This window comes from Melanostigma gelatinosum (genome assembly GCF_949748355.1).
Source record: "Melanostigma gelatinosum genome assembly, chromosome: 2".
Taxonomy (NCBI): Eukaryota; Metazoa; Chordata; class Actinopteri; order Perciformes; family Zoarcidae; genus Melanostigma; species Melanostigma gelatinosum.
The window spans coordinates 29,184,625-29,207,832 of NC_136635.1; the positions used below are offsets into that span (position 1 = coordinate 29,184,625).

Genomic DNA, 23,208 nt, shown 5'->3' on the forward strand with positions numbered 1-23,208 from the left:
AAGCTCAAATCAAACGAGATCACATTTCTTCAGATTCCTGTCAGAAAAAAATAATCATCTAAAAAGGTTTTAAAAGAACTCGAGAGGTTGTGATTCTCAAATGAGGAGTCAAGTACACGCTATGCTTGGTTTTAAATTGTGTTAAATCGTGAGAACACTGTTGCTAGGCAACTGACAACAAAAGCAGACTTTGCCGAGCTCTGTGTAGTTTGGTAAAACGTCCACAGGATTCATGAGCACTCGGATAATTTACAGTTACGAAATTGCGAGAACCAAGTCCTCGCTCGAATGGATTCTTCTCATGAATATGTTAAACATAACGCCACCAGGAGGTCCTCACAGATAGCCCGAAAAGCATCCAACCGAGGGGTTTTATAAGGAGTGTGTATGGGTGCGTGTCTGGCCCAAAGCATTTGCTCTTTCACAACATCAGCTGCTTTTAACTCAGCAGGACTCCAACAGTGTGTGTGTGTGTGTGTGTGTGTGTGCACGTTCACATGCCGCCTTCTCCAATGCAAGTGAAATGCGAGAGAAATAAATTGAAGGATTATCTGTAACAACGGGGGAGGAGGAGGACGTGGGTGAAATAACAGGAGATGCTGCGGAGTCTTATCTGCTGTTATGAACAGCAGCTTCATACATTTCATTGCCTTGAACTGGGAGCTGAGATTAGGAAAACTGAGAAGCAGATAAGATGCGAGAGAGAAGACAGAAACATAAGTCAGACTCAATTAGCCGGTTGGCCTTGTCCACTCTCTGTGGAGCTCAGAGGGCCTCACTCAAAGGAAAATACAGTTCTGGGTGCATCGTGGACGGATCACTCTTAAATAAACTGACTGATAACTCCAGAAATAACATCCAGGTTATTAAAAGAGAGAAAGTGTTTCCTTTGAGACCTTTAAACACACCTGACTGAGTCATGTTAAGTCACTGCTGATGACAACCCAACGTCTCCTGATTTTGCTACTTCAAAGAAAAGGCTTTTTAACAGACATAATAACAGGAGATTTGTATTTTGAAGAATTTATAGGGAAATGTGTTGATCAAATAATTAGGAGATCTTTGTTAGCGGCTATTCTTCCATGAAACAAGCCCGATAATACTGCAGGGAGGAAGAGTAAGCAGTACAAATAACGGGGGACTTTTATTGTGTTTGGACACAGCTGAGTTGCCTTGAGAAGACAAGCAAAGAGAAAACAAACAAGTTATAAGACAGTCTGACAAACAGTCACTGGGAAAACGTCCGAAAGGGATCAACGGATCCAAACGTGATGAATTATTGGACAATCGTACTGTAGCTCTTGACAAACCTACAGCAGCTTTACGAAGCCTCATCACCCACAACTATTCATAAGTAAACCTTTAAACTACATGTAAGAATTTAGTTTTGATGGAACTTTGACGTCTTTTGTCGGCCTGCAGTCAAACGTAGTAAAGAGGTATTCTGTTTGTGTGCCTACGCCCCCCCCCCCCCCCCCAAATGATCAATGAAGAAAAAGGGCGTTATTGATCTGATGAAGCGTGAGTTATGCCCTCATTAAATTTCATCAGGACTAATTCGTGTCCCGTCCTTGAGACGTGCGACCCTGTAACGTCCTTCCACCGGTGAGGCATCCATACTTGTATCATCTTCAGTCAGGAGACTCAAAAGATGTAATGTGATCTGATTTTGCCTGAATCGGAGCCGGTTGCACCGATGACAAGCGTCAGCTATACAGCCAATGTTGTCGCTGATGGTCTTGTTTACTTATGTGGCTCATGCAGAGGCATCGGTAGGAAATAGAATCCGTTTCACAACCAGTTAAAAAGTTTATAACGGTAACTTTGATGTGTGTTTTTAAATGGGTCGATTTATGACCACCCCGCCCCTTCTACCCAGTGTGGTCCACTGCAGACAGACAGATGTTACAGATGTGGGTGGAGGAGGAGGAGGAGGAGGAGGAGAGTGGCCGGCTGTAAGGACCATTTTCTACTCACCGCCACGCACCGGCAACTCCTCTCGAGTGAGATATAGAGTTCCTACACAGACATTCACAACACCTCACGCTTTCTCCGTCACTCGAGCACGCCTCTGCAAAGAGAATTCATGGGTCCCTCATCAAACCTTCTCCATTCCCTCTTTGGTCTCCGTGCAGCTATAGAAACTTTATACGCGAGCACACAACAGCCACATCTGCGCTACACAACTTCCACGTGAGTCCCACATCGTAATTAGATCAGAAGTTTACACGGAGAGCTTCACAGCCACAGCGGGACACTTTGCCTCCCGCTCCTCTTCTCCCGAGTTTCACGAGCACACAGACACACACATTCCGCCATTGTGCTCTTTCTACAGAAATTGTTAAATCGGTTTAACTGATAAATATGTTGAAGTTGAAACAAGGTCTGGATGCCACAGGCTGCACTGCTACAATTCTGCTGAAAAGAGGTATTCCTTTGTGTTTTATCTGTGTGTGTGTATTCCTTTGTGTTTTATCTGTGTGTGTGTGTATTCATTGTGATTCTGCGTTCCCACGCGTCTGACGTTCCCACTCAATTGGGGAAACCGTTCTCTCTCTCTCTCCCCGCGCGCTGAAACTGTGCCTCGATAAATTCAACCCTTTCGTTGTGTTTGGAAGACGTCGTCAAAAGACATAAAAATTTGACTGGTGTTTTACGACGCGACTTGCTTAAATTCAATCAGCGTAATAGAAGTGGAGTCACGTGGGCCTCGACTTTACCTCCGCGACACACAAAACACACACACACAATTTTATTCGATTTGAAAAAAGCAGAAGCACATAATACGGACATAGTTCGTCACCTGAAGAAATCAATCCGACTTTCTCTACTGGGTTTACTCCGGCCTGGTGGTTGGAGTTACAAAGACGTTCACACTGTGTGTTTAAGTGATGAATCAACACATTACTTAAGTCTATAAACCGAACCAAGTCCCCAACCTTTTCCACTGTTGCATCCCTAATCGCAGGCTGCAAAAACACAGTGTGTAGTTTAGACTTGAGCGAGAGTATAAAGAGGGTTTTTTCATTCATAGATGATTTGATTTGGAAGACTTTCAGAGGCCTTAAGATGGAAAACAGTGGGAATAAATACTGTAATGGCTGGCCTCTACAACAACATCAATCTCTGTGACGTGAGCCCCGTGGTTACGAGATCGACTGGAGCGAGTCCAAGAGGTCGAGCGTCCGGCTGCAGAGCGGCGGGTCGATCAGGCGGTACTAATGGATTAGTAAAGTCAAGCTTGATGCTCCGATATCTGTCAGCTGCTTCCAACGTGTCTCCTTAAATAAGTAACGCACCGCAGCGATCGATACGCGGCGATCGGGCTCGCTGAACATTCAACCGGCCCGAGATCAATAGCACTAAGCGTCCCCTCTCCCAACCCCTAAATAGCTTAATGTGACAGACGAGGACTGATGGACTGGAGACAGAACATCAGCCCGAACCTCAGCCACGCACCTCTCAGAGAGGCTTCGCAAGTGTCAAACAAAAACATCTGCCTCTCGACTCTACAAGCAGACCCTCACATTGACGTTTCCCATCGACACACACAAGTGTAAAAGAGGAGCGGTGAAGATCTCCGACGTGCTGTGCAGGAGAACGCTCCCGTCTGGCTCCGCTGCCAAGACTTCCCTCCAGCCAAAACGCCGTCTGGTGCCAGAAGTCACTCAAGCATTTTTTTTATTTTTGTGCGCTCGGAGGGCAAACGCCACGCAGAGCGCCTCAGCATTAGAAACAGTACCCCGCCTGGACCAGTGACCCGTTCACTGCTTCACTGGGTGATGATGGGATCCATATGGGCCCACTTATACGTTTTCTTTTCTTTTTTTCCTCTTACTATTCTGGAGAATTTATGCAGGAAAACTGTGCCAGAGCACACTTTTTACATTTGGAGAGAAAATTCAGAAGTCGTGCACTTACACACATTTGCTGCAGAGAGCTGCCAAACACAACCAGAGCCTTGGGTGAGGGGTGGGAGTTTACGGCGTTGCTCAGGGGGAGATATTTGGCCAAGAACTGCAGTTTATTTATTATTTTATTTTTTACAACCACAGTTATCAAACTGGTTCAGCATTGCAAACAGAGTATCAAACATGAATATCTAACTAATATCTTTTGTACGGCGATTTGTTATCTTATGTACTTATTTAATATCACTCTTTTTAAAAGACTTGAAGACTATTTTATCATGATAGAAAATAATGTACAGATGATGTGTTAATATTTTAATACGTACATCTATAGGTGACAATAACAAAGTAGAAAGATAACTTAACATTTTTTTGATGGTTTACAGACTTTAGAGCGGTTGAAATGATTTTTGGAGTCTTGTAGACCAGCTGCTATAATCAAACAATAGGGATCAGTAATGATCGGCGGCAAAAAAAACGCATGATCGGGGATCTCTAAAAGTTATATTTTCTCCCTTTTTTTCTTTTGTGATCTGAGGTCCGAACCGTGAGTTTTATGTTCCGTTGCACCGCTACTAATTTTCAAAATGTTTGTTGTTGTAATACTCATTAGACCACCACTAACTCGGTTCTAAAGAGGAAAAACAGGTCTTCCGTTACCAGTGCGACAGCAACAAAGAGAGAAAGGGAAGCGAGAGGACAACATGAAAAGAGTGGAGCGTTAACTCACTGCATCCGTCCTCGTCGCTGTGGTCCCCGCAGTCGTTGTCTCCATCACACTGCCACTGGGCCGGGATGCAGGTACACTCCCCGAACGCACTGACCGCACACGTGAAGTGGTTCCTCCCACACGAGCACTCGGCGCTGCCCTGGACTCCTGCACACGAAGAGGAAGAGCGGGTTAGGGGCTAATCAGGCATGTTCAAGTTCATCAACTTTGTTTTCTTGCGGTCCTGCAAGGTATACAACATTTTCCCACCATCTTTTACTGACTGACGGTGAAAGTGTACCCTGTGCCTCCGTACCCTGACAACACGACATTTAGCAGACGGAGGAGTCAGACAGGGAGGACGTTTACTGTAACACACATGTTGAAATGAGACTTCACAGTTACAATCGTCTACGTGCTGCGAGCAGTTAGCCAAAGACTAAATCACTTCTGCTAATTCACTTCTGCCCTTAGAGGCCATAGAATTCAATCCAGAAATCCTGAAGAAAAGAGCAACGATGAAAGGTACGTCTGGGGGAAAATGTTTTTCTGCTTTCCTGTCCTGTTACAGCCATCCACAAAATAGATAGAAGGCTTTTACTGCCCTGACCCGAGCCTCCCAGGTAGCAGAGGGACTTCTGTAAAGAGCTTTAAGACCTAACAAAATCTATCAAACATCTTCAACCTCACTCGACTGCAAATCAACTTCTTTTGATTAATAGAAGATACAATTACATTACATGTATAATAAATACATATTAGTTCTGTTCTTTAGCTTACTGGCCCTTTAAAATGTCCCTGTTTCGCCGACATTGCGCATCTGTACACAGACAAACACGGTATCCTGAACTGCATAGTCACACACACACACACACACACACACACACACACACACACACACACACACACACACACACACACACACACACACACACACACACACACACACACACACACACACACACACACACACACACACACACACACACACACACGTTCTGTATACTCTGTGTTTTCCTCTGCTGTGGTGGGAAATTGGAGCAGAGTCACCACATCTTCAGACGCATCACAGCAAATCACGTCCAGGAGAGGAAATAAATAAAGGTTTCCCATTTTGCCCTCACTTTGAAGACCATTAATGACCATCTGTGTGTGTGTGTGTGTGTGTGTGTGTCTATTTTGCTGAAACTGGCCTGCTGCAACAAACCCTGAGTTTCTTGGAACGCGCATGCCTGAATGTGTGCGTGCGTGTGTGCGTGCGTGCGTGTGTGTGTGTGTGCATGTGTGTGTGTGTGTGTGTGTGCGTGTGTGCATGCGTGTGTGCATGCGTGTGTGCATGCGTGTGTGCATGCGTGTGTGCATGCGTGTGTGCATGCGTGCGTGCGTGCGTGCGTGTGTGTGTGCGTGTGTGTGTGTGTGTCCTGGCCTCCTCACAAAGGCATCAGTCAACCCAGGAGGGCCTGGCAGAGAGCTCCGTAACCTTCAGATCCCTCCCACAGCACTAAATTAATGGCCTCTTTCTTTTCATTCCCCTCTCCTTCTCCTCCTTGTCTTTCCACCATCCCCTCTTCACACTTCCCCTTCAGCTGCCTCCCTTCCCCACTTCTTTTCCTCTCCCCTTCCTCACGCTTCAAGAACCCTCCGCTAACGGGAGGGAAACGGTTTACGGCGTTACCCGAGTCTTCCCGTCTGTGAAGTTGTCTTTCTATACTTCCTGCAGACCTCAGACCACCTCGGGGGCATGCGGTTTACCTCCAGAGAGATAGACAGGGCCGGACTAAGTCCTGAAATTAAGACCGATACTCCATATTGTAGGCTTGAGTCATAGACTGTTGATAAGAAGTGGACATAGTCATCGTGACATCACCCGTTGGTTTGCGGACTGCCGTTATGACGCTGCAAGTTCGGCAATTTGGCCGTCGCCATGTTGGTTTTTTTTTTGCAACCGATGAACGGAAGTGACTTGATATATTCACATATTGTGAAAAAGGTTAGGGTTTTAAAAGTGATTCAAATTGCCATCGCAGAAGACTTAACATTATAATGACATTGGTTCCATTTGCTATATATGCCCTGGAAAAAAGGCAAACCCATCTCCATCACGGGTTTGTTTTACGGGTAACACGTGTGCACTGGGGCCCATCGTAACGATCTTACACCACTGCTCCATGGCACAACAGAGTATACTGCAGTGTTGTGAGCCGGTGTAGGATTTGTACCTTTAAGCATATGTGTGTGTTTTATTCAGATGTGTGTGTGTGTGTGTGTGTCGGTTTGCACTGAGCTAAATTAGACTGAGAGCCGAGGCAGAAGCTGTGTCAACACGAAGCCACATCACAGGCCGTGCATTTGTCAAACATGCTTTAAAAAAAGAAGAGGCCACAGAGCCAAAGAAACCATCGTACGCACTCGCATGTGTTCGCACCGGCACTCAGAACAGGAAGAAGATCAACACACAGAATATTAGTTCAAGTATCGGGTATGAATGTGTGTCACGTCCAACAGATCAAGGATTTTTTTACTGAGAGCATGAACCCACTGAAGAAGTAAAGAGAGAATCATCGCCACTCACTGGATGGTTACATAAGGGTCCATGCAAACACACACACACACACACACACACACACACACACACACACACACACACACACACACACACACACACACACACACACACACACACACACACACACACACACACACACACACACACACACACACACACACACACTGCAGCAGAAGCCAGGCATGGCAGCCCTGCGCGTTCAAGAGCGTCAGCATGACAACCCCCTGATGCATCTCGGATAGATCTGAGACTCGGCTGTTTGGGGGAGACAGTGGATCACTGTGAGCTGGAAGTGCAAGTTTGGCGACAACATATCTTTCAGTCTAAAGGATGTGTAAGGGGAGCAGCGGGCGCCGGAGAATCAACGGAGCCCTTCATTTCATCTTAAGTATTTCTTCTTTTAACTGCCTGACAAGCTGAGTTGAGAGAAAAAGCTGAACACAACCAGCAGCACAGTGACAAAGTGCTGCCGAAGAACAGTCAAACTTTTTCTGAACTTCTCTGCCGTTATCACGCTTCTTACAGCCCACTTTCGCGATTAGAAAGAGCCAGGGTTAGGGTTAGCTCCTATTTCAATTGAATGTGTGTTGAACTCTCTCTACAGGCCAACAGTAAGACAGACTGACAATTAAATTCTCACTTCACGTCCTGCTGCCAGAGGCCCGGTGTGTGAGCTGTGAGCCAGAGACAACCTCCAGTAGCAGAAAAGAAAACAGAGACCACCAAAGATCCTCCACTGCTGGTTCCTACAGCCTGAAACTGTCTAAACAGGCCTGGTGTGGAACGAGACAGGTGGTCCCCCCCACCCCCACCCCAAAAGGTAAACAGAGATGATCCCGCAAACCCACGCCGACACCGCGCCTAGACTCGACCCACCCACGGCAGCAGCAGCCGAACCGAGCCGGAAGCCGCCACGTCGCGGGAGTCTCAGATCTGACCAGGTGGCATTCAACCTCCGATTCACCGTTTCACAAGTTGCTGTTGTGGAATAGTTACATGACGACGAGTGTGAAGAGTTTGAGGCGGGAGCAGCGAGGCCAAAACACACAATGGGTAACGCGGCCCTGAGAGCGGGTGGCCACGCACTTTGAACGATGTCAAAAGGCTGCCGGTTAATTAGGCGTGGACCTCCCCGGAGACTACCTGGAGGGTCGGAGCCACGTCTTTCTTTCAGTGTGTAAAAAGTGATAAGCGGGAAATGAGCCATCTGACAATGTAAAGGGGGAAGAAGGGAGCACGGAGGGAATGACTCAAGCCCCTTTTGTCCCGTCCTGTTGTCTTCACCCCGACCGCTGCTGGTGTCGAGCTGTAAAGGCGTCGCTTCACAGACACAGCTGCGTCCCAGCGTGTCGGCAACTGTTCAGCCCGAACCGTCCCAAACCAGCTGCATTCGGCCGCGCCGCACGGCTCTGCACAGCCAGAACGGACACAAGTGGAGTCCCGCCTCGCCGTCGGGCAAACAGCGTTTCGTCTCCTCTGCCGACGGGAAGGAGACGCCCGACTGGCCCCCGATAGAGGACGGCTGTTCACCTGGGATAACTGTCACTCACCAGTTCGGCATTTGTTTTGGTATAAAGATAGCGCAGAGTGGTGAAAACACTTCCAAATAGAAGATAAACACTTTTGCAACACCTGTTATAAGGTAGGTTTGATATCTGGACAGGTGTATGCGACACAATATTCAAGATAATGTATGTTAACAGAGTAACAGAGTGAACATCAAGCGGTTTAGCGGCGTTGCTTTGCTCTCGGTGGCCTCGTTACTCACTGAATCATATAAGTTCTATGGAAACAGCGCAATCATGGCTAGAAGAAGAGAGAACTCGAATGTGTCTTTTGTGCATTACAACACAATTATAATGCCGGAAAATAATAACGAAGAAAATAATGCTCCATGTTCTATTTATATTCAACTTTTTACATTTTCGCCACCTCTCCTGACCTCTGCTCGATGGCCTGCGGTTCAGTCAAAGTTTCAGTGTTTTTGTCACCTGACTGTTGGTCTCAGGCGAGTCAATCACGGCTCCACAGTTGTGCTGGTGAGCACAGATTTCAATGTTTGTTCCAGGATCTGATGAGTGCAAACGGTTGAATTGGGGTGAAATTTAAAATGACACATGTAGAATGAAATATCACAACGTTGAGCTTCAATGAGGTCGCTTTTTCTGATGGAATCGTTCGTCACGCATGACGTTGTCGAAAATCTGACGACAATGGTTTGTTTTACAGCTTATGACTGTGGCAAACTATTGTTGGTGATTGCTTAAAAATAACATGCCGCCGGCTGATGGAGTAATCAAGACAAGCTGAAATGTGTGAGAATAAACTAAGTGTTTTATACATGCAAAGCGAGCAGTCTTTGCCTTAGCGGGAACAACAAAACTGTCTTAATGTAATGCAACCTCGACTCACACAGCAGATTGTGTCACCTCCATCTTGTATCTAGTTGTTACATTGATTGGTTTGACATCGCCGCGTGGGACGCTTCGTACCCGCTGCATATCGCTCATTTGAATAATTGTAAATCTCCATCGGAGGTGAAAGCCGACATCGGAGAGCAAACTTTCCCGTCTACCAGACTTATAGGAGGAAGATGAGCTTTGAGTGAAAAACAGCTATTTATTTCCTGCTCCGATAAAGTCTCTTCACGGGCTGGAAAAGCAACAAACACCATTCAGTTGGAGCCGTGTTTCCGTCCGCATCCAGAAGTCCACATTTGTTGGAGACAATATAGAAAAATGCTCCATTAATTAATACAATGCGTTAAAAAAAAGCTCCATAAAGAGATGGTGATAATTCTCAGTGGGTTAATCACTTCTCACGATACAATGGTGCTCTAATGGTGGTGAGCGCCATTTCCCAGGCTCCTGCTCCTTTTTATATCTATACTCCTCAGATGGCTCGGGAGGGGGGGGGGGGTATGCTGACTTTGGCTTCGATTGCCAGACAGCTCGTCCTCCCTGCCCCGCTCCCCCTCTCTCCGGCGGCTCATTTCCACCTACTAATTTGCCCACCGTAGGTCAGGCCGCCCTGATGCGGCGGGCTGGCGACCACGGCAGCACATGTTGAGCTCTGCTGGGAAAAAAGAAAATGGAGTAGAGAGTAGAGGAACAACACACACACACACACACACACACACACACAAAGGGAAGTTCTTCAATCGTTTAAAACATCCGGTTTGCGCACTCAAGTGCAAAAACAGAGTACCAGACAAACACGTTCAGATTGGTGCCAACTCCTCAAAGCATCGCTAAAAATCTTCCTGGACAGGCCCAGTCATCACGAGCTCATCCCTCTGGTTTGCTGACACACACACACACACACACACACACACACACACACACACACACGGGAGCGTTTGAAATGTGCAGCAGTTGGTGGGCAGCGGGGCTCTTTTCGCGCCTGCTCATCTCAGACTTTCATTAAAACTCGAGTCTTATCACACAGCAGCGCTCAATCACTTTCATGTGACGTAACTCAGCAGGAGTGTGTGTGTGTGTGTGTGTGTGTGTGTGTTGGAGGCCGAACACCCACCCCCTAAACTGACCGCAGGCTTCATAACAGACCCTCATATGTCTGCATGTTCATCCTGTGCAGTGCTTCATTCAAGCAAACGACACTGACACACAAACTCAAAGACACTCTGCTAAGTCATCGCCTATTAACTAAGTGCCACCCCAGAAGCGTGTGGGAGGATACTGTCCTTTATTCCCTTGAAATGAGCGAAAACAACATCATTACACACTTAGCGATATATCATCGTCCTGCTGCTGAGGGTTCAAAATAAAAGGCCTCTGAGATCAAACAAGTGGGACGGTGGGGGGGAATGGTGCTGCTATGGAGCTGTATACAGTACAAACACACACACACACACACACACACACACACACACACCATCCGTGGCCAGCCAGCAGTCTCTCTGAAGTCAGTTCAAAGATAACACTGACTTGGCCACGGATGAGTGGATGGCTGCTGGACGGGCATGTGGGCTGGCACTGGGCGGGTGTGAGGGGCGGGCGACATGCAAGTTATAAAAACGGCTCAGCTCAGTTGAAAAACCTATTTTTTTTATATTTTTGAGATAATCCAACATAATCCCCCGATCTCATTTTTCTCTGGGTAAAAGTATCAAGATTTCAAAATAAAGCGTGGCTCGGATGCACTCATTTCTTTATCATTTACCGTCGTTGTTAAGATTTAATGACAAAGAGAGAACGTGACCACCATACCAGTTCATACCAGCATACAAAACACTCATTTAAGATTGCATCCATTTCGGTAAAGCATTTACTGAGTTGCACTATGTGCTGAATTAGATTTATTTATAGGGAACCATGTGCAATATGAAACATAAACGCTAGAGTGAGCTGAGAGCTTATCGTCATTCGCATTAAAGATCAATAAAAGCTAAAAAGCACCAACTGTCGACTAATAATGAAAAACCAAAGCAGATGCATCCAGCAGAATAAAACCAGTTTGTAGCATTGTGAGGTAACGTTACATTGTGTCCCCCTCTTGGCAGACTTTTTGAAGATTTTAAACGTTTCTGGAAGATGACGTCAGAGTTTGGATATCTTGGTCTGCGAGTGCTTTGCGGTGTAGTCTGCCTGGTCACAGGGCCGTGAAGGGGAGAGGGGCGAGGGAGAGGGGCGAGACTGTCCTACGTTTCATTTTCCCCAACTGTCAGCCTTTTGTGATGACGCGGGCCTTCGCACACTGTACTTATGTGGCTTTGGGACTCGTGTGTGTGTGTGTGTGTGTGTGTGTGTGTGTGTGTGTGTGCACCATATACAGCATGTGAATGAGGGAAGGACTCTGTATTATGATCAAAGAGAAAACACATGAAAGAGCCACCACAACTACTTACTCTGTGTCGGAGACGCATTTTAAGGATTTAATGACCTAATGGGAAAGTGGACGACTGCTTTTCCACAGAGATGACACACACACACACACACACACACACACACACACACACACACACACATTAAAAGGGACTTGCTGCTGATGAAGATGAGGCCGTTGGTACAGGATGCGAGCTGCATATGGGCGGATGATGAGCTGCAGGGCTGACTGTCGTGAGCCGGTGTGGGAGGACTCCCGCGGTGCATTTGTGAGAAAGCAAGTCAGAGAGAGCGAGAGAGAGAGAGAAAGTTCGGTCTGTTTGTTCAGCGGCTGCCGGAGCTGCAGAGCAAACGCAACACCGCCGAGATGAAAGGGATGCTGCCGCGCAGAGGAAGACGGCTTTGACTGGGGCTTCCGATCGAATCACAATACCTTTTTAGTACGAAACAAAGCGTTTCCGTAGCACATATTACCGAAAACTACCAAGCCCCAAAAGTTGACATTGACTGTTAATAACATGTTCACAGTAAGGGCCATTAGGAGCACTGACAGCAGGCAGAGGAACCTGAATGGTTCCACAGATGATCCGTCTCTATGCTACTGTCAGGATATAGGGACAGAAAATATATGACAGTTATTGTTTAAACTTACCGACTGTAGCTTTAAGAGACGCTGGATTATGTTACACGATATATTCATATGTGATGATGATATTTTCTTTATTTCACGGTTATTGTTACTATTGCAACTCCCTTAGTTCATAGCATGACTTGTCCTTTGATCGATCTGTAGTTCCACATTTTAAATCTTTATTTGGCCAACTGTGTGCTGTATTTGAGTTCGGTACGTTTCTACAGTACGGCTGCTTGTGTTCCGATCACGTTTAACATTCGAGCAAAAAAAACAAACGGTATGAACAAAAAGTTCTGTGTTGTTCAAAGAGCTACAGTTCAAAGAGCATCGCTGCAGATTTACAGCAGAATGTGAGACTTTAAGCATTTCAGTGCAAATATGTATTGGCTCTGGTATGAATAGGATTGTGTGTGTGCGCGTGTGTGTGTGTGTGTGTGTCAGGCCTGGCAGCAGTGTAAACAGAGGAGCTCTGAGCTCTGCCTCTGGCTGTGAACACTAGACTCGCTGGGTAATGTGCTGAGCGAGCACTTGGTGTCCAAGCTCGCTCTAATCCACAGATTGTCTCTTTGGCCAGCTGACCCCCTCTCTCTCTCTCTCACACACACACACACACACACACCTCCCCATCATCCCCCAACAGGGGCCTCTATCAGGGACACACAGAGCCCAGTGCTCTCTCCTGGGAAGTTCTAGTTGGAGTTTAATTTCCAATGAGATTATTATTATTATCAATTCTTAAAATCCTAAAATCCTTCTTTCACGCTGTACCTTTTTATCAGTGAATGTGTGTAAATAACGCCTCATAGAGGACATTGTGCTGAAATCTTTAATCAATTACATGCTTAAAACTAATTGTAATTGCAATCATTTTGATAGTCAATCAATCGTTTAAGTCAGCGGCTCCAAATTCAGATCCTGGCAGAGTCCGACCCACACCTGATTAGATGAAAATGAAAAATGTCTCACACAGTTGTCTACTTAAGTGATGTAACCATAATTGAATTGTCAAGAGTAAACTGAGAAATAAAGAAATAAAAGTCAGGAAATCGAAATAAAGTCAGGACATGCCACGTGAAAATCGAAACACAATGTGGCGATCGGTGAGTGTCGTGTTCGTGGTTCATACATCGCCGGTCTAACCTCGGCTTAGAATAAGTGGAAAAACAACAGAATCATCCGTCTGCGCCGTGGGCTGCGAACCTCAAAAATGTCCAATAAACCCACACTAAGTGATCCGTCTCCACAGAAAACATCTATTGTTCTGTGGAGGCAAATCAAAACCATGTTTCTGGTTTGTAAAGGCAAATTGAAGTTTCCGAATCAATAGGAATGTTAACATCGCTAAGCTTGAATCACAGCCGGTAAACTGAGTGCATGGAAAACGAAGAGTTCTATTGAAACCTCTGTGTGTGGGCCAGTTTTGACCATTTCCAGCAGGACGTCTCTCGCGTGACACGTGGACTGCAGGTGACGTTTTAGGTTTTTTGTGTGTGTAACTCGTGTCTGGATCAGGTTCAGTCCAGTGGAGTCAGTCTGTGAGGGCTACACGAGCCTGGACCCTCCCTGTAACAGAGAGCCCCGCTCCAGAGGTCAGTACCCCTCCTGGGATGTATCGATCAGCTGCTCTGGGGCTGCATGCTGACAGACTGAAATCCGTCTGAAGTACAAATCAAAGTCGCACCGTAGCAGCCTGAAGGAGAGAGTACAGCAAACCGGATGGACGGCTGAAATACTTTTAAAAAGTCACATTCACATTAAAAGGTAAAGAGGAAAGAAAATAACTCTGAATGCTATTAGAGCATTTAGAAACCTTTAGGACCTCACGACTTAAATAAGGACTATCCATGTGTTCGAACTAGGAAGTTGATATACTTGTAAAAACAAAATATCTGCTGAGTTACAGACGTCTCTTTCCCAATGTAAGTCAATGGGAAAAAGTCTCATTGGGCCCCAATAGCATCACGTGACCCGGAAGTTGAAATTTGATCACAATTGATCGATTCCCTTTTCACGTAATCAGGTCACCATCGCCACAGAAATCCAACATATTGTTGCATCCACAACTATGAATCTCAACTAAATGATTAAAGTTGTCACCAAATTGTGGTGTCCACTTCCACAGTGTTTATCATCACTTTATTTATCACCAAATTGAACACTATACCTTCACATCTGCATTTTATTGCGCCGTACCTGCATCAACCACAGATTGAACTTGTGCAAAACATGATTTCATCTGCACAAACATTAACCCACGAGCCCCGCAAGGCACCACAAACCAGAAGGAGAGCGGGTAGAGCGTTCCCGAACAGGCCTCATGGCAGCACCGGATGCCAGATCAGTATTAGCAGCATGTCTGTGAATGTGAACTCACAGCGAAAGGGATAAGTGTAATAAGAGGAGATTATTCCATGCGGGCGAGCTCTAACTTTATGGGCTCGGACTGGATGAGGAGCGCAGGCGCTGAGGTCCAGCTCGGTAATATCCAGTTATAAACTGACGCAGCATGAAGGAGCAGCTCCAGCCTCCTCCATGTTGGCACCAGACACTCTATGATGTTAACATTTGGGATTTGGGGCAAAAAACTGGGCTTGTAAATTCCAGCTCTCCGAGTGAGAGTTTGCCAGTTTCGGTATATTGACCCCTCTGTTTTCTACATCAGTCCCACAGGCAGCCATTAAAATGAGCTGCTAACTACGAGGAGGGCTGACACACACACACACACACACAAAAATGTGCAGATACTGTCAAAGGCTTGAAGTCTTTCTATTTATCAGCCAAACTGGTGAAGAGACATCTGAATAGAGCCAGAAAATACTGGATTTTTGGACAGCGACAGATTTGAGGAGGAAACTCAGTAAACCCTATAAAACACCATAACAGTCCACCGCAACCCTCTAGCAACCATGCAGACTATCATGATGGATGGTGAGGAGCCATTTTCTTAAGTTAGTGTTGGTACAAACTCTGCTTACTTGTAGTTACATCGAGAGAAAAAACAAATTTACTTCAGTTTTTGTACAGTGTGGAAACCGCTCCGGTGCATTTCTATATTAGCGCTGAATGACAACCCAGTCAATCTTCTGACACCCACGCGGGGAATCAGCAAAAAAGCTACCGAACAAACGTTACCGTCACACTCGTATTTGGGGGCATCTTTGTCTGGAACACCGACTATTTTAAGGCTGAGTTTGATGCAGTGAATTTCTTCTTAGAAATGTCTATTTACACATGACGCAACTCGTTAAATAAATAGGGGAATGTAAACTAGACGTAGAGAACGTCACTTTAATTGAGCTTTTAAAAGGGGTACCGCAGGTCGTACATTTGTTGATATTAAAAGGAGAAAGTCATTTTGTATCCCTTTTCCCCAATGCGAATACGTGCACATCTTAAAGTTATGAAAGCCCATAAGACACACACACACCCTGGTCCCCGCAGGCACACACACACACACACACACACACACCCTGGTCCCCGCAGGACAACAAAACCCCAGAGCATTCCAGAGGAGGTGGGAGTGAAGAGTGAGGAGGGCGGTTGGGGGGGGGGGGGGGGGGGCAGTTAAATTGGTGACTTGGAAGGCAGAGCCTTTCCAGAAGCGGAGCGGACAACCTGTGGTTGGGGCTGAATTCTTTCCCTCTCCGGCTCCTTTTAGAAAAGGGAGAAAATGGCAAACACAGACCCCTCCATTCAGAGTAATTTATCCCTATGGCCAGGCCTTCTTTACCGGCTGCAATGGCCCCCTTCCGGGGCTGCCCAGCAGGATGCCTGCGAGTGGCGTGTGAAACTCTCCTGTCTCCTTCAGCTCAAAAGGGAAGGATGAACAATGGCCCTCGCCAGGCGCTGGCTCTGAACAATCCCTCTCTCTGCTTCGCTCTCTGCCTTACTTTCCCCCGTCTCCAAAAGCAAACCACGAGCTAGTCCCGCAAAACCCGCATTCCTTTATCCATCCAGTATCGTCCGTCAGCGGCCATTTCCTCCAACACAAACTTGTTTTCTCCCATCCGTTCCGTTTTGCTTCTCTCGGTTTTCCCGTCCGTTTCTTTGCCTCAACCCTCCTCGTCTTCCTTTCTGAGGCAGAACACTCTGAATCAAGGCGAAGGGGAGCGCCCCCACATTTCTGTGGGTTCTCAGGACCCCGTTTGACCCTCCCATTGCCCCGATCATCAAAATGTGAGAGCGACTCATCCTCCATCACCACGTCTCGCCCCAACAAGCTTTCAATCACTGAAAAAGCCCGACTGGCTCTTTACTGCCCGAAGGGGGCTCGGACCCGACTCGACAATTACTGGTCTGATTAACAGCAGGTTTGTCAGCGACGACGTTCCAACTGGCTTTGAACTACCGTACCCCATGTGAGATTTCCCCAACACAACAGAGAACCCAATGACAGTGAGCGTGGACAGCCAGACAGCGTCGTGCATGTTTCTTTCCCGAGGCGGAGGACGTTGGAGAGCGAGTCGGGCTTCAGTGGAACGTGGGGTTCTTCAGTCCGCATGGCGACACTTCAACCGGTTCCGGCTGGGAAAACGGGCAACGTACATGTCAGTTCTGAACTCCTCTTTGGGAGCAGTTGGGAGGGGGGGGGGGCAGAAATGTGGACAGTTCCGCCACAGAAGGAGCCTCAGCAACAATCTACACAGCTCTCGCAGGGGGAGCCATCCCCCCCCCCACCACCCAACCATTCACCAGTGGCTCCTACAGAGCTATTGAGCATTCACCAGGCACCTCCAGATCCCCGACAAGCGCAACAAAAAGCATTTTAAAGCAACACTCCCCGCAGTTCCCACACTATTTCACCTGTCAAACGCTCACAAAACAGCCAGGGAAGGCCAAATGCTCCTCGGGGGCGCCACAGCACACCTCTTGCCAGCCCTCGGCCCCGCCAAAGACCTTGTTATTCCCCTTAAAGAAAGAATACACGATACACTTTCATATACACTTTCCCACCTACAATCGGGAGAGACTATTCTGAGCCTCGAGGCCCAGACAGGACCTTCCACCTTGACAAGCATCACCTAACGTCGAGCAGGAAACGGGAAGAAAGCGTTTCCTCTGCGAGCCAGACTCCCTGAGCGATAGGATGAGTCATCTGGGAATGATGCTCGGGGAGATCGATACGCACCAATTGCCTGTTTGAGGAAGGAGACAACAGAAAAGGCAAAGAAAGGGCCGCGCCGGAGATCCGCTGCGTTGTAGGAAATTAGACGCGTCTGCCGCGTCAGGACCTTATCCGGCTGATTGATCATTTGAGTAAACCAGAAAGATGTCGGGGTCTCGCACAGCTTCACGGCGGTCTGACGAAGAGAGGAAGAGCAGCTCCTCGGGTCATCATTTACTCGAGTCTTCATTCGGAATCCTGAGTAACACGACTGCAGACTCATTCTACAAACTGTTGTACCGCCGTATACGGTGCAATTAATTTGAAAGATGTGCAGCTCCTCGATGCACACAATACATCCCGATTACTTCCACTCTGACAAAAGAGGGTCCAGATTAGTAACGTTTTAGCGGTGGCGTTTCAAGTACAGCACTACCTTTTTTAATGACACGCTTGTATCTCCCTCCTGTTTGAATGAGAGACACTTTGCGGCTCTCAAACTCATTTTAAGAGGAAAAGCAAAACCCCCACTGAACTCACTTTTTCAATGTTTCCGCTGCGTGTGTAGGATGGAGAGGTAGGGCTTCACTTGGGCTAATTATAGGCCGTCTCTAACTGCTTTTGTTGCTATGGTGCACATATTTCATTATCTGCATAGCATGGATGTCAAAATATGAAACTGGCTGAGGGTACATTTGCCTTGTATATGCAGACTACTGCAAAAAGCTAAATGTGTTAATGCCCACTAATAAAGCCCCCGTTTAAATAGACTGCACAGATATTTGCGCCGTCAGTCTGAGGCGCTTAGCTCGCCGCAGCCTTCCAGATCTCGTTGGACTGAAGACGTTATGCACCCCCCCCCCCCCCCACCCACACCGGCTGGAGAATAATTACGCTCCGGTGTTATGACAACTGTTAATAGATCATCAGCAGCCATGAGGAGGGGGAGGCACAAGCCTCATCAAAGTTTAATTTGTAGACGCTGCAATCATCGAAAAATCACAACATAATCCCATTCTTCGAGTTAAACTCCCGCCTTCATCAACAATAAAGGCCAAAACAATCAAGAGTGTGAGCGTGTTCTTCAGTCCCCAGACATTCTGGGTTGTTTAATATGTGCCTGGGTTGATGAGAGTAGTATCCTGTTTTAGACCCTCATAAAAGGGAAAGCAGGATGTAACTCAATAAACGTTAATTTGGCCCAAGGCATTTCTGAATATGAAGACATCAATCTTAATGCCCCCCCCCCCCCCCCGCTTCAGCAGATCAAGTCCAAAACAGCAGTGGTGTAATGAAGGAGGAGGAGAGAGACATTTAAAGGCTAATTCCAGTTTATTACAACTTCGGTCTTGTTTTCATGGATTTGTCCATCATTTCTAGAGATAATAACATAGTACGGACCAAGGTAATGGCTGCAATTTAGAAGCACGGCGATATTACTAAAAATGGGTGCAGTGAGGCAGGAAACATAAGCATTTGCACGATCATAAAGATTTTAAACAAACTGTATTGTGGAGGAGGAAATGGAGACGAATTGTAACATTATTGCCTAAACTGTCGGATGTAAATATTCAAGGCTGACTTCCAGCTTAGAGCCACCAAAGCTGTGAACTCTTTCGATTCTCCTGTGAAACCATGGACTGGATCTAAAGAAGTAGTCACCGTGATGTCACCGATCGGTTCACGGACTGTGGTTCTGAAGCCTGGAGTTTGTCATTTTGGCCGTCGCCATCTTTGTTTTTGCCGGTAATGTCAAAAATGTATTTGTATTTTCTTCAAAAGCAAACAACATTCTTGGATGTGGCTTTGGTCGTGAGCTGTAGAGCTCGGTTCCTGAGGCCATTCCAAACAAATGACACAAACAAATACTTTTGATCCCGTGATCTTGGGTAACTAAGGAATATTAAACAAGATATGTACTCTCTGACAGAGGGACGTTTCAGTTTTACAAAAATCTGGCTAACAAAACGAACAGCAGAAACATAAGTTGTGCCGTGTTCATACAAAACAACATATTTTTGTTCAAATTGTCCTCCGGGTTCCAGCTGCAGAATCATATTCTGACCCATTTCCATCCGGGGAGGGAAGATGAAGGTCATTCTTCAGCATATTACCGTTGACAATGCATCAACATTGTGAGCATGACAGTCATCACATCTTTCATTCAGATAAATTTGTTTCGGTTTCAGCCATAACAAACGGTGCCCGAGAGACAGTCTGCCTTCGGACCAATGGAATGACAGTGTAATATTTTACCGTTAGGAAGGAGTAAATCGCTCTACCGACACACACACATGCCTCAATTATCTGTTCCGCTCCGTCCTGTCTGCACTGCCATCTTGCCGTCCTAAATCTCCGGCTTTCTTTATTTATGCATTGGACCCCTCCTTTCCTTCCTCCCTCCTTCTTGCTCTGTTGGCCGTCCCCTTCCTGAAGCCGACTGACAGCTCTTCTCCCCGGCTGGCGGGTTGTTAAGATCACTCCCGTCTGTTTTCAGCCAGCCTTGATTAAAAGAACGGACCTGTCTAGCCCACTCCGGCACACACACACACACACACACACACACCCACCCACCATGCGGGCAGAGTGATATAGCCCAGACTGGGAGAAGACAGACGAGGTGCTGCCTGAGGTCTGATCTCAGCGTCGGGCCTGCTCAGGCCAGCCTGTCGGCTCAGATGCCCGCAGGCTGCTTGCAGGCAACCGAGAAGACACACACACACACACACACACACACACACACACACACAGCTTCCTTGTTGCCAACAGTCAGGTGAACACGGCATAGGATTCATTTGATGAATACATTTGTAATGACCTTCTGTTATTGTTGGATGATGCAGTGTGCAGGGCTGCAAGGTCTAAGGAAAAATGATAATTGCACAGCTTATGTTGCATAATGCTGCGATCAGGGTTATAAATTATGATTGTGTAAGCTTCTGGAATCAGAATACATATTCTCACTTGTTTTTTCACCAAAAAAATAAAGAAGAAATATAAAATTTTCCTCACAGCAAAACTGCTGTTCAACAATCATTGCAGCATCTCTTAAGTAAGAAATGATTGGTGATGCCAGCACAATATATCGATGAGTAATACATTGCAGTGAGAATACAACGGGGAGGGCATGAAGGAGGAACACAAGCCTCGCTCATGCAGAGAAATCACAGTTGGCGCATGGAGATATAATTTACTGTTCTCACTTTTCACGATTTCAAAGTGGACTCCCCCCCCCCCCCCATCCTCCTGATGGATCGCTCCGTGTGTTTCTCCTTTGTTCCGCATCTGAACATCTTTACCCTCACACAGAACAGATGCAACCCACTTTAGAGATAAGACAACGGGGACAAAAAAAGGATGAGGATGAGAGCGGAAAGAGTTACAAACCACGGCGCTTTGGAAGAGAGGAGTGTGTAGGAGGAACGCTGGCAGCAACAGAGACTGATGGAATAATCTAGACTTTGATTAAAGACGGATCAGAGCGCAACCAACATCCTCCTCTACTTGTTCTGGCTTCGGTTCTAGCAGCCACCCGTCCTCCCCCATCCCACTGCTTTTTTCCAGACTTTTTTGTAAAGTAGAAGAGGTGAATGAAGCAGGATTGTGTGGGGGGGGGGGGGGGGGGATCAGGCCTGTATGAGATGCAGAAGGAAGCGAGTCATGACTCGACGATGAGCTGGGGGGGATCAGATGTGGCATTCGTGCATTCACTGTAACAGCATGTGGGGGAGCCGAACAGAGGAGGAGGATGGCAATGAAGGGGCGGAGAGGAGGACGGGGACGTAAACAAACGAGCTTTCCTTCTTTCAAAGCCGATGTCGTTTCCTCTCGACGAGGTTTTGTCAGAGATATGTCAGTCGAGGCGGCTTTGGGCTTCAGCCGGATGCCGGCTTCAGCGCCGTTTTGTAACAGTTTTTCTTTTTGGCATCTCGTACGCTTTCTTTTTCCCCCACTCATTTCCTCAGTGACAGCGCAACATCTGTGTCTCTACATTCTGTAGGACAACAGAGCAGCGGAGACTCGGAGCGATGTTTAATGAGCAACCTGCTGATTCTCATCAGACCTGCAGGACGTCGAGCTGAAACGCCTCGACGCTGCTCCTCTCTCTGCTGTCAACAACCCGACGACTAACAGAGCTCCTTTTGTACAGGACAAAAAAAAGAAAGAAAAGACTATTACTGACCTCCAGACAGGCCGGGGGAATAAAACCTGCAATGATTAAAGGACCTTTTAGTAAATCATTGACTGCTTTGCATGGCAGAACCCTCTGAAGTCGCCTGAAAGACTGAAAGTGGAGGAACTGAAGAGGAGAAGGGGGGGGGGGGACTATTTTTCTTTTTTAAGTGCAACAGCCAGTGAAATGAGATGTGCTTGAGGCTCATTAAAAGGAGAGGGGCTGAATTCATTTAACCTCCCCCTACCCGCACAAAACACACACATCAGAACTGATCAGCTGTGGCCATCTTGGACCTGATGTCAGACACACACACACAGTCCGTCGCACGCACGGCTCTCATTAGCTGAACAAATGTGTTGCATCAGTCGTTCTCGTTCAGTGTGATGCGCGGCTCATTCCGGCTTTAAGATGAGGATTTAGATACACTCTCCCTCCGTCGTGTCGTTTCCCTGCCTGACATCATGCTCCTGCGCTTCTGATCCGATTAGGACGTTTGGAGGTGCACGGCGTCGCCGCAATGAGATTTGGGATTAGTACCAGCTGAGGATTCGGGGTGGGAAATGTACATCAAACTGTGGGCTCAGGTGTTTTAGAGGTACCCCAGTATAATCTGGTTCAGATACCAAACCCGTGGATTAAGTAAATGAAGGTGAGGCCTCTTTGTCCGTCTGCACACTTCACTACTGAGCTGGGAGCAATTAGCAACTTACTGCACTTGTGGTGGGACACACACAAAACACTGACCAAGAAACACATGTTCTCTCTGTCATATCTCGTATTCATCTCTGTCCGACACACACACACACACACCTCATGTCTATCCCATTACAGGAGCCCCCAGGCCCAGCTTGCAGGCTGAAAAGCCCAATTTGTTTATTCCTGTGGGGATTATGGTGAGGGGGAGTGAAATGCATCTAACAGAGCGCATGGGGCCCCCTCTCTCAAAGCTCTTTAATTCCTGCTCCCCCCCCCCTCTCCCCCTCCCCAGCGCCTCCCGGAACTCAGCTACAATGAACTTGAGCTTGAGTTAACTGCACGGCCACTCTTTGGATGTGTGCGTGCATGCGTGCGTGTGTGAGATATATAGACAGAAAGGGAGGAAGAAAGAGATCACCAGCCAAACTCCCATCCCCCAAAATGCTCCCTTCCTCCTCCTCCTGTCGCGGCATTCCAACCTCACGGGAGGCCAACAGGGAGCAGTGAACTGGGGCTAAACCAACAACGTCCCACCACATCACCTGCATACACACCTGTTAAGAGTGA

At 47.0% G+C, this 23,208-nt stretch overlaps 1 protein-coding gene across 3 annotated transcripts in view; it reads right to left on the bottom strand.

Moving 5' to 3' along the window:
* Positions 1 to 23,208, bottom strand: part of lrp4 (low density lipoprotein receptor-related protein 4) — a 91,403-nt gene that overhangs the window by 43,971 nt on the left and 24,224 nt on the right. For all 3 annotated transcript variants that reach the window (XM_079283269.1, XM_079283268.1, XM_079283270.1), the window contains exon 2: positions 4,642 to 4,788. In XM_079283269.1, the coding sequence (XP_079139395.1) occupies positions 4,642 to 4,788 (147 nt within the window). The remainder of the gene's footprint in view (positions 1 to 4,641; positions 4,789 to 23,208) is intronic.